Source organism: Rhineura floridana, chromosome 2 (assembly GCF_030035675.1).
Source record: "Rhineura floridana isolate rRhiFlo1 chromosome 2, rRhiFlo1.hap2, whole genome shotgun sequence".
NCBI classification, from domain to species: Eukaryota; Metazoa; Chordata; class Lepidosauria; order Squamata; family Rhineuridae; genus Rhineura; species Rhineura floridana.
In genome coordinates, this window is record NC_084481.1 from 18,374,620 (window position 1) to 18,387,333 (window position 12,714).

Consider the following 12,714-nt stretch of genomic DNA (forward strand, 5'->3'; position numbering starts at 1 on the left):
ACCTTTTTTATACCACTGATCATGGTATTCCTCTGAAATGACTATCTGAGGTCAGACCTGGGAACATTGTAATTCCATTCCAACCTGGATGGTTCATTCCAGGAGCTGGAAGACTATGGGTTTGGACCTATGGAAATCATGCTTTGGTATCTCTTATTTTGTTTCCCATGCTGTACCTGAAACCACTAAGGTCATCTAGCATTTTGGAGTATAGTGTCATCAGTATGCAGATAACACTAAATGTACAATAAATTCTAGTACGCTGCTGTACTGTGCATTAAATTCTAGTATGCTGCTAAACCAGGATCTGAGATCAGTAATGGACTGTATTACACTCAATAAAATGAAGTTCAGTCCCATTGAGGTGGATATTCTAATGTTGGTGGCATGGCTCACTTGTGCCAGGAGATTTATCTATCTATTATCTATTTTATTTATCTATTTATTAAATTTCTATCCTGCTCTTCCTCCCAAAGGAGGCTAAGGTTGCAAATACCAAAGAGTTAAAAACAATACTATTAAATATATATTAAAACAATTTAAAACACCTCTAAAACATTTAAAGCATGAATAACATCCAATATCTTCAAACATGTAAAAACAGTCATACTCTTGCAGTTAATATGCCCATCCTATTAGTGTATGTGGGTTGCAGCTTCCATGTACATGTATGTGCACCTTCATCCACACGAGTATTTTCAATTTTATGCCTCCAAAATGTATTTATTTTTTACACTTCTTTCATCATAGAAACCCAACGTGGCATACATGCCTCCCATTCATGCGCTGACCAGACCCAGACCTGCTTAGGTTAAGCAACGTGGTGGCCTCATGTGCCTTCAGACCATAGCCTGGGAATCTCAGTTTCCTGTCCATAATCGGGCACTGTTTGATGAAATGTATTCACGCTGTGTATTGTCCCCGCCCCACCAACCACTGCATTCCGGAAACGTGAAGTACTTGTTTACCTGTATGTGCGCACCTTTTAAAAAAAAATCTGTACCTGCAAGGGAGTTAAAAAATACAGCTGTTTTGTGCAAGAGCAGTTCTGTGCAAAAGAGCTGTTTTTAAAATGAAATACAAAATATGAGTTTGCCTTCAGCAACAACTGGTAGAAAAATACAGGCTGTAAACTTTCCTTTGGTTGGATGGATACAAAATGGAAGTATGGGGTGTGGCAACAGACAGCACTCAAGTGAAACATTGCCACACATTTACATAAAATCACACCCACAACATGTCTCAGTGCACCTATAGTTGGATAACATGCAATTTTATATTGGATTTTTTCATCGGATTCTCTGCAGATCAGGAAAATCAAAATTTAGCAAGGGAATGAGGACGTTGTGTGGATGCAGCCAGTGCCAGATTTAGGCATAAGCTAAACAAATTACATCTTAGGGCCTCACAATCCGCAGGGGCCTCAAAAAATTTCAGAATTTGGGGGGGGGCTTTTAAAATTTTATGTGTACTGAATATATATATATGGTGTAATTTTTTAACGAAGGGCCTCCAAGCTTTATATAGCTTAGGGCCTCACCAAGTCTAAATCCGGCACTGGATGCAGCACAAAACAAAAACCAAGCAGCTTCAAATCCACATTAAATTCCAGTGTGGAAGCAAAAGTATCATACCATGATATGGAACTCAAACTGACAAGTAGAAACATGTCACCTTTCAGAACATGCCCTTTAAAACAAAAGGAATGTAATGGGCCAGGCCCTACAATTGCTTTTATCTGCTTCATGGTGCTGTTATTGCTCACATAAGCACGCCTGTCATTTTTGTTATATTCTTTTGTTTCACAGAGCAAACAGCAGTTTCTCCCCCTCCCATGTAAGCTGCAGTGAATCTTTTATTCGATTCAGTAGATTGCGTACATAAAGATAACATTTCTGGGAAGGATGCCAGTATGCCTGCCTGAGCAGATAGAATTCCTTTTAAGGCAGATGATTGTTGTGACATTCAGGATAGTGGATTCAGGATCCCTTTAGGTATCTGAGAACACTAGATTGAGCAACCAGGTTGAGACACTAGATTGAGAAACTAGATGGAGGAACCAGATTCACTAGAATGCATACCTTCTGATAAGAAAACATAAAAATCCACGCCACCCGAGGTACTATACCAGTGTCTCCGGACTGGTCAAAGAACTGCAGGCGTTGCTTATTCCATCCATGTCATCTGATGGTGAAAAGTATTATTGTATTTCCAACTACTTTGTAACTCTGGCTCTGTAGCAAGATTTTGAGTCTGGACTTTGTCCATTCATACATTGTAACCTCAGAGACTTTGTACCTTGCAAGGTTTTTCACTTCATGTGGATTTTGTATTCTTTTCTGTTTCTGATATGATGCTTAGAGCCACCTAGAGTGCATTTAATAGTTGTAGTGTGTAAGACATGAATAAATAGTATATTGGAATAATATTTAACTGTCTGACTCCCCATTTCCTGATACCTCCCAAGATCCAAGAATCATTGGGTGGGGTCTCCAACCATTTAAATTTGCCTACTCAGATGACTGCTGTTAGAAACTTGCAAGCATAGGTGAGCTAATGTCTAACATAACTGTCTAACTGCTGCCCTGGGCTCCTACTGGAAGGGTGGGATATAAATCTAATAAATAGTCAAATAAATAAATAAATAAATATATAAGGACTCTGAATAGATACAGGTAAGGGGAGAAAGCAAGAACTCTCAATTCTGTGCATTCACAAGAAGGTGGTTTCAGGGATAAGATTTCCAGTGGTTGTGGTAAGAATTTCCAAATTAATTTCTCTGTTGATCATCATTAATACATCTGGCCTTGTATGTTAACATTCTTGTTTTGTTATGAACCTTGTGGGGGGGGGAAATGAAATACACAAGTCTTCACTTGAAATATTTATTGAAAGTGTGCGAGTCCCATAAAGGTGAGTAAAACATTTTTGTAAAAAAATTCAATAGAATTTCTTGCAGACATAGATCTTACATAATTAAAATAAAAAACAATAGAAAAAGAAGAAATGCCCAAATACACTAGTGTGCTCTGAGAGGAAAAAGATTTTTTAAAAATCTTACAATAAACATTATTGGCCTTGGCAAATATAGCACAATAGCCTTACAGTCCACCAAATTAGGCGTGGATTTCTCCGTAACAACTTTATCCCTAGTACTGGCATAAAACAGGACAGCCAGTCTCTAGCAAGAGGTGAACCGGTAAGAGAAATACGTCACATGCCACTGGCAGTGACTTATACAATATCCAGACAAGGTTAGAATGGTAGGAAAGATACATCTTGGGAACATTTTTATTTTCATTTGTAGATCTAAATCGGACATCGATAGCCAAACAAAATGAAACTAGACATCAAAGAAAACATTCATACTTAGTTGTCAACACAAGTAGTTTGCCCTTCCATTACCTAGTGCTGGAGATATTATATTGGTTTAAGGAAATGTGACTTTCATACTGACGAGGCCTTTAGATGTGCCAAACAACTATAAATCTTAATCCTCCACAACTATCTTTTAAAGTAGTTTTAGGTCAACAATACCTTCAAACTTGCCCCAATACAGTGTTATTTAGCCACACTAACATCTAGCTAAAACCAGACATATAATTCCCCCCCAAAAGGGTCCATTTCATGTCACTAATAGCTTACACTTGAATCCAAATAGCCATTTAAAGATAATTTTACTGATGTTGCTTTTTTCAAAAGGAGCAATTACAGCAATAAGCAGCAGTATCTCAAAAGGAATTAAGTAAAAAAATGCTTGCTTGCATGTGTACAAAGAAAATGTTAAGTTGTAGTGGTGTATATATGATTGGTTCTCCCCTCCACTTTCCTCAACTACTTAGCTCCCCCAGCCTACCCCATCACAGCCTGCTTCCAATTCTGCCTCTCTCTGTACTTCCGTTGCAGCCCCTGGGTTCTCTCCCCATCACTGAGAAAAACAGTAAGGGAAATATGACACAGCAAGAAAAGACATGATATCAGTAGTGGTGGCTCAAGGACACAATGAGGGAGGGAGGGAAGAGAGAAGGATCCTCCAATTCTTCTTTCCCAATCAGCTTTAAGAATGTTGTGGGGACCTAGGGGTAGAGACACACTCACTGTTCTGCCGGTTCCAGTGCTTCTCCACCTTTCTCTTCTGAAAAGAGGGCAGACAACATTAGTCAAACCCCACTCCTTCTTACTGTAAAATCTGTTTGGAGAAGCATAAGCGTTTTTTTGTTTTTTTAAAAAAATGCTTCAAAGAGATTTTGCAACTGATCGGCAGATCAACCCATTTCCCCTCTAGGTCAGCCAATGGAAACACTTTGTTGCAGGCAACTAATGTGTTCACAGCCCAGTGACAGTAATTCTCTCTCCCCAGAGTTGCAGATACTCTCACTTTCTTTAACATTTCAGGCCTTCTCTCATCCTCAGTCAGGAGTTAGAATCAGAACAGGGAAGGAAGCCGTCTTCTTTCCTTTCTTACCCAAGCCAACTCCTGGCTAGAGGGCAAGCAAAATGTTGAAAACAAATACTTATCCAACTCTCTATTCCTGCAGCTGCATTTAAAATATTTATATGCCACTTAATTATTTGCATTTCTAAGCGGTGTACGTAAAAACAAAAAAATAGAGCAAAAAAATCATCATAAAACCAAACGTTTGGAAGAATGAGGAAGGCAACAATACATTCGAGCACATTGCCTTCCTTCTGCCTCCTCTAGGCAGTTTTGAAGGAAAAGGGGATTTGTTTCCATGTGGCTTGAGGGGAGTGTGGAACGGAGGATGAATTCACTCCAAGCCAACTCCCACATTGCAGTTGGGATTGAGGAAGAGCCAGAAATCTTGCTTTGCTGATTTCCCCCCTGCCCAAGTTTCTAGGGTTCTTTTTCTTGTACATGATCAGCATGACACAAGGACAAATAGAATGCTAGCAAGTGGCATGTATGTATGCATTACACATACATTTCATATGTATGCATGCATGTGTATTTATTTATTACACCCACTCAACATTTATGTGACAAACATACGATTATAGTTACGTGTAGACTTGGAAATCATGACAACTGGCAGTAAAGAATTTGTTCTCCTTGTTTCTAATTAGCTAAAGCTAGGTTTTTCATTATTCTGTTAACATATTTTTCCTTGGTCTTTCTCACTTCCTTGCTCTTTTCAGTTCCTCCATGAACTCTATCCTCTCTGGATATTTTGCCTCTCTCTTGATGTCACTGGCTTAACTGCACTGATGTCACACACAAAGGGACAAACACAACCTAGAACTAGGCAGTGGAGTGGTAAACCAAGACTTAGAACATACAACTGGAATTTTAAAGCATAGTAAACAGTTGTGCTCAGGTCCTGCTCACAGGCTTCCCATAAGCATCTGGTTGGTCAACGTGAGAATAAGATGCTGGACTAGATGGGCCATTGGCCTCATCCAGCAAGCTCTTCTTATGCTAACTTTTATTTATTTAAATCATTACCTGGCCTGGATGAATATTACCTTGTTGTGCAAATAAGTTGACCAGTCTCACTGTATTTTACTAGCCAGACAAACATAGATGCTTAGTGGCATGCATTTCCTCAAAAATTTCAGTCACTTCTTCAAATTTTTACAAGCATGAGGACTAAATAATTACTGTTCTCTTAATGAAAGCTGGTGTCAGCTTGCTAATATCTGCCTGCAGGCCAAGCTGAAGTACCCTGAGGGTGATGTGTTATCCAGTTTTGTTCTAGCTTAACTAAGGGCATGGAAATTTACATTTCAAAGAAAAGTTTGGAGAAAACATATTTTACTATAAAAACATAACTTATATAGATGTTAATTATAAACAGGGCTATGCACCGGATTTGTACAAATCACAAACAAAACTGGGCTGATTTGTATCCTGTACAGATTAGGTTGAAGCAGATTTGTAGATATTTGTACAGATCTGAAGCTTAAAATAGTCTCTAATGAACCCAGACAGGGTCTCTCTGAAATGGAGTAATTACAACACCAAATAAGGAGAACAGCAGTATGTAGAAAGAGGAAGGCTAGAAAGTTATTACCCCACCCAACACTCTCCAGTCACAGTGGTTGGAAGGAGTGAAGTCTTAAAATGCAAAAATCTTTTTTAAGTTCTGTCTCTTAGAAACGTTTGGTGGGGGTGTGGCATTTGTTCAGCTTGTGTATGTTTTCTGTTCTTTCCTAATCAATCCCGGCCCTCTCCTTATCTACATATTTTTTTAAAAAATGTTTGTTGTCCTTTTATTTTCATCTATTCTCATTGCTAAGAATTATTATTAAACCTTGTGGGCACGGCTTTCTGAATTCTTCTTCCATCATCATCTTCCACTTGTTACCCACAAACAAGAAGCAGCCAGCTTGTGTGGTCACACATTATTATCATCATCAGCCAGCCAAACCTTGTGGGCATATCAGCCAGCATTCTGAGCTAAGAATCATTACTTCATTACTATTATTTCCAATTGATAACCATAGTGAATATTGTTAATATTACATAGTATCTTTATTTTTTTCCTCCCTCACTACTGCTTTTGACAATCTACCCCCTAATGAGACAGGGTCTTTTAAAAAAAAATCTGGGGAAAAGCAAATTTTAAAGGTGGCTAGCTACCCACCTGAAATTTGGCAAGGTTAATTCCCTCTATAGGGGCTATCATGTTGGCAAATGTCATGTCTTTGTCTGAAAAAACAAAACCGTTATGTCCATTTTAACTTTAAAGATTTTAAACTTTAATGGCCGCTAGCATGAAAACTCCAACAGTTACCCACCTGCAACTTGGCAGATTTCATCCCCTATGCAGAAGTTACCATGTGTCCAAATTTCATATCCTTAGGTCAAAACACTTGAAAGTTATGGCCATTTGGTTTTGCAATGTAAGTCAATGCGATTTCTGGAGATATGTAATATCTGGATCTGATACACATCTGTCCAGACCAGATTGGGCCTTATTAGTATTTACAAATCTGAGCCACAAATTGTATTGGGGGGAGGTGTGTGTGCCATCCCTAATTAAAATAACAAATCTTTGGTTTTGACAAATTTTGAAAACTTTTGTATATGATTCCAAGTTGTAAGTTGGCCCTTAGGTACTCAATGGAAAAATTTCCTACAGAGCACCACACAGTCTGATAACTATAAGTTGCTGCTGCTTAGCATAAGAACTGGAACTGGGTTTAAACAAAATTCAAATATTCCTCCTGCACCGAAGCAGCCCACCTTCCCATGTTTCACAAAGCCAGAACATTCAAAGTTTCATAAGAAAGCTGATGTGTGTTCACACAAGTTAAATCAATAACATGCATTGTTTGAAGGTAGACCTAGTTGTTGTAGTATATTGTTTTCCCACATTAGCCATACCTGCTTCAAACTGGAATGAAAAATCTGATTTACTTTAACACTCTTAAACTAAGTAAGAAGAACTTTGCTCTCTCAAGTAACATTTTGTGCTAGTGCAACAGGGTTTCTTCCCCCCTCCCCTTGCATGCACATCCAAATCAGCTCTGCAGGGTTGAGGGAACCCCGAGAACAGATGTAGGGGGCATGTGGGGGGGAGGAGAAGAGGAGATTGTTCCATCATGCAAGGAGAAATCCTTTTGCTAACAGAACAATTGCTTTAGTGTTATGTTGAATACAACACAATGTTAATATTTTATGCTGCAAAATAAGTAGTCCTAAGACTTGATATGCCAGCAAGTTAGGTTCATGAAATGGATGGGTGGGTGGGTGTGCCAGACCTTCTTGCTGTGCTAATACAACATCTATAAGCAGAAAACAGAAACAGATATGCCAACACAATAAAGGATCAGGGTACAATAATTATCAAGTAACACTTTTAAAAGAATTCCAGAAGCACAGCTTTGTTAGTCTGTTGCAGCAAATACGACAAAGTCTTATAGCACCTTAAAGACTAACAAATATATTGTAGCCCAGAACCCACTTTGGCAAATGTACAAAATGGTCACCAAACCGGGTAGGTATTTACAGCCTGAGTAGGGAGATTTTTTTTTTTAATAATAAAGTGAAACCAAAAGGCCAAGCAATACAGGAGCTGATATGTCATATTACTAAGCAAAAATGAACACAAGATCCAGTTAATATGGGTGTGATCCACTTCAAACAAATGGTCACTGGTGATGAACAGGCATAGTAAGATGAACAGGGTAACAGTATTGCTATGCCTATCACCAATGGTCACACTAACTCTACAATTTTTTCATTAAATGCCAGCAACCTTATTTTAAAATAACTTTCTATAACTGTGTAGCTTGGTCCCAATTCATTTTGAATCACTCTTTATTAACAATCCCCTTGCAATTACTAGCCCACCTTCCATGAAAAGTTGCATTTTTTGAGGTGTTTCGGAATATGAAAATGCGGTCTTTAAGCAGCTGCTGTAGCTCATGCCGTGCTATTTAATAAATCTCAGTAAATATATTTTTGTATCCAGATTAGTTCAGCACCCTTCACAAACAGTTTTAGTAACAGATACTACATCCTAATGTGTTACATAATCACAACTGAAAAAATATCAGAAAAGAAGTGAAATGGGTCACATCTGCAGACCATTATTAAAGAATCAAAAGGTCCTTACCGTAACACCCTAACAATATTGCTAGTCAAAAAGGAGACTATATCCACTGAAATAAATTGTTTTAACAAATATCATGCCTGACAAACTTTTACCTTCAAGAGACTCACGAAACAGTACTTTGACAAGCAGGAAGAACCATGCATGGCCATTTCAAGATCATATGACTACACCATTTATATAGTAATGGCAAGACATGACAGGATTGGGTATAAGCCAAAAGGCAATTCAAGATTCTGACAGCGACACAAGAAACCAAGATATCCCAAGAGGCACTGATGTGACAGTTAGTTGCCATTTTTGAGGAGAGGGAGAAAAGAATATTATTCGGAAACACAACACTAGGAAGAAATCATTACACTATTGGCAGAAGTGCTCTAAAACACTATTTCCAGACAAGTACTTCTATGCGAGTGCTTAATTCCCCACCCTAATGCACATAAATGTACCAATATTGCTTCTCTTTTTAGTCTGAAGGATATTATGTTTATCTGGGGGGAGGAGGGAAATCAACATGGTCACATGACAGAATGTTGAGAAGTTTCAGTCCTTTGGTCCCAACAGTCGAAATTATGTAGCAGTAAAAGTGTGATCATCCTGCTTTCTGCTATGCATCAAAAAGCTCAAGATTTGTAAATGATTTTTCATATGAACTAATACATCTTACAGTGTTGTTTGCTTGTGTCTTCCTTGCAGATCTTTTGCTGGGAATAGCTGGTATATCTTGAATTTTTCCTTCTTCAAAATCAAAGTCTAAAACTGGAACCCAATGCATCAGAAAAATTGGTCTTCCCAATTGTAAAGGATTATGGATGTCTCCCTTAAATATACCAAAGCTTTAAAAAAAGTGCAGGCCAGAGACTGAAGTTGAGCCTTCCCAAGACAAGCATAGCAGTTTCTCTGCAACTCCTTTTCCTAGATCTCACACCAGCCTAACAGTCATGGTCATGGAGATCAAGATAAGAGTATGACCTGTTTATGGAATTGCCAGAAATCATGATGCAAACACGTGTGATCTGGAAGGCATAATCACAACCAGCTTGAAGTTCTTTCAAAGGTTAAGAAAACCAAGTTTATCCTTCAGTTTCTTCACTGTGTCTTGACTGCTGGAGCACAGACATCTGTGGTATTACTTTGTTAGTTCCGCTAGGGAGACGCTCTTGGACTGTAGTTGCAGACAGAGAGGCCATGGCAATAGGCTGCAGTAATGTGGGTGTCATACCAGGTGTGACGGTCAGATTATGAGTAGCACCCTTGAGTGTAAGATCTTGGGTGGGAAGAAGTGGCTTCAGGATACTGACAAGGCAGAAAGCAGAGCCACTTTTAGGAATGAAGTTTACTTTATTCTTGTCAGGACAGTAAAAGGCTGGAATTTCATGCAAGGGCTTTGGCCTACAAAACAAAAATAAAAACATTACAAGATTTAACACAGGAAGTTAAATGTTGCTATAAGTTTCACAAGTTTTGAATATTTTAATTGTAAATACCAAACATTATGAAAATTAAAGGCATGACACTTATGTGAGCACGCGTGTGTGAAAGAAGGAGGGCATTTTAACTATATTCTAAATCTTGTCCTTGTTAATAGTATTCAGTGTTTGCTGTGCTAACCCCAGGGATCAAGAGGTACGTAACAGGTTTACCATTATTGGACCAGTATAAAAGCATGCAAGATTGTAAATCGCAAGCAGCAATCCTAAAAAAAGTTCAAAATATCAATAAACTTGTTTCCAAGTAAGTTTTGTATCAGCCTTAACTGTGCCTGATGAAGTGTTACACGTCGCTTTATACAAATCTAACAACTTAAAATGTCAATTTTTAGATTATTGGATCCCAAAAACTACAAGTGGAAACAAGCTCTCAGAAAAGGGACTTTCCCACTGCCTCTGCCACAGTGCCCTGGAATGGCATGGGATAGAACACAGGACTGCCAGAGGCACCTTGCATGAGTGGAAGGTCCCCCGACCCTCACGAATGGAAAAGGGCAGATGGTTGTACTGAAGAGGTAGCTTTGATGGAAAAATTGCCTTCTGCATGTTTCCCTTCCATTCACAGTTTTGAGGATCCAACTCATTTTTTATATATCCTTTGTAATGTAAAATCATTTTCATGAAGAGAACGCACTACTGTCCTGACAATCTTGTAAAATAAATGCACTTTCCTCTCAAAGGAAGAATCAATCTTTGGTTCATACTTTTGTCACCAAACTGCAGTTTGGAGAAGGGGCAGCTAACCTTTTGGCCAGAGGGCTGCACCAGCATGAAGCAAAACCAATGTGGCTAACACACAGCACACACGTCATCTGTTGATCAGCAGAAAAGTGGGGGCGCTTTCCTCCCTATCGCAGCACTCCTCCCAGTCCAGCACTGCAATGGAAAGGAAACCCTTTAACTTACAAAGACACCTCTTCTTCCTCTTGCATGGTGCCATTCCTAGAAAGTCTTACTGCTCAGGAAACAGGAACTCTGTTTAGCAATGGCACTGTGACAGAGGGAGAAGAGGTGCCTTTGCAAGGAAGTCAGGAGCAAGAGGAAGAAGCAGCTGATTTTGAAAGAGGGCTGGCAGACCACTGAAAGCAGCTTATGGGCTGAATACAACATGTGTGTTCCCAAACCCTGATCTGGAGGATTGCCTGAGTACCTACTGTTTGCTGATTTTCCTGCAGTGGAGGAGAGGAATCTGCAAATGGGTTGTCTCTGCCCACTCATTCCACTGGACAGGAAGAGACAAATGAGCAGAGCTCACCTGAGTGAGATGAGCAACCTCTCCTCAGTTCTCTTCCAACTCAGCTCCACTGCAGGATGCTCACATTCCTCTCCGCCGCTGCAAAGGCTGGCAACCTATCTTTCTGTTCTTCTTATATGAGGGATATAATTAGGTGGAGATACATATCCAAGGTCTGCTTATTTAAAGAAAAAGAGGGGGAAAGTACACGCTTCCTAGGCCTAACATTTCTGGCTTAATGAGTTCACCAGCCCTCTCAGTCAATTCTCCCGATGAGCCCAGTAGCTCTGACTGGGCTGTCTGGGCCTACGGCGTAGGTGGGAGGCTTGGTGTGGCCAATCAACCCCACTGGGCTGAAGGAGGGATCCAGGTGCTCCGGTGAGCTAGAACTTAGGAGACACCTAGGAGTGGGTTCCCTTCCTCCCTCAATGATTGTGGGCTAGTATCTCCATCCAGGATTTTGTAAATGGATTCAACTGATTCTCACCTAGACTTCCCCTTTAGGTGGCCAATTAGGGGTACCCCCTCCCTCAATGGCCATGTTGACTCAGGAAGGAGTTACACCGCTTGTTAATTCCCTCAGGCTTCAGCAAATTGGTCTGGCTGCCATCTGGCAGGAAATTTAGGTGGGAGATTTCTTCTCCTCCTCCAGACCTAAGCCTTGCAGGTCCAGAGATGCTCATCATAAGCAAGCCCACTCTTTATTTATTAACTATTTGATTTATATCCCGCCCTTCCTCCCAGCAGGAGCCCAGGGCAGCCTCCTATTTTGGCCTCATCAGCTTTGGCCATAGGCTTTGTCACTACTGAGAAACGATGCTTAAGAAGCACCCAGCTCCCACAAAGCAAACTCATTCTTCTAAGGCCTTTTGGGGCTTCTGTGATTCTCCATGGGGATGATGGGAACAGTGTGGTAGCCCGTTTCTTCCTTTCCCTCAGATAAGGAGGGCAAGTTGTCTCTGGAGCAGGAAGAGGAGGGTGGCACCTCCTCAAGGCTTTTTCTGCTACTGATCTCAAGTCTCTCCTTAAGAAGGATTGTAAAACTGTGGACCTCCTCAGGAGTCCAAATGGGCAGTAACTTCTAGGGCCATAGCTATAGTTTTCCCTTTTTTACCTTTTTCAGAGAATTTGTCTTCTACCATATTAGTTGAATGGAAAATCACTGGGGCTGCTAAGGTTTCTAGCTCACTGCCAGGCATCCCTACTCCTTTGATAGGGTGGCTTTGAAACATGTATGAGTCCCGCTCATAGATGCCCCTGGGGCTTCTTTAGTTCCTGGGTCTATAGTGTCCTGTGATGCAGAAGATTTTCCCAAACCCTAGAGGATAGAAACACTGACGGCCTGTTAAGAAGAGCAAATGAGGAATCTGCTTTCATCTCCTGCCTCATTCATGGCTAGGCCCTCCTTTTT

The 12,714-nt window shown here is 40.1% G+C and overlaps 1 protein-coding gene across 3 annotated transcripts in view; it reads right to left on the reverse strand.

The window, feature by feature from the left end:
• Positions 1-2,920: 2,920 nt before the first annotated feature.
• FAM117B (family with sequence similarity 117 member B) overlaps positions 2,921-12,714 on the reverse strand; it is an 86,388-nt gene continuing 76,594 nt past the window's right edge. For 2 of the 3 annotated variants that reach the window (XM_061607964.1, XM_061607962.1), the window contains one exon: positions 8,267-9,971. In XM_061607964.1, coding sequence (XP_061463948.1) covers positions 9,653-9,971 — 319 coding nt within the window. In that variant the 3' untranslated portion in view covers positions 8,267-9,652. Of the gene's footprint in view, positions 4,136-8,266; positions 9,972-12,714 lie in introns of those variants that run through there. The other variant, XM_061607963.1, reaches the window with a different exon arrangement.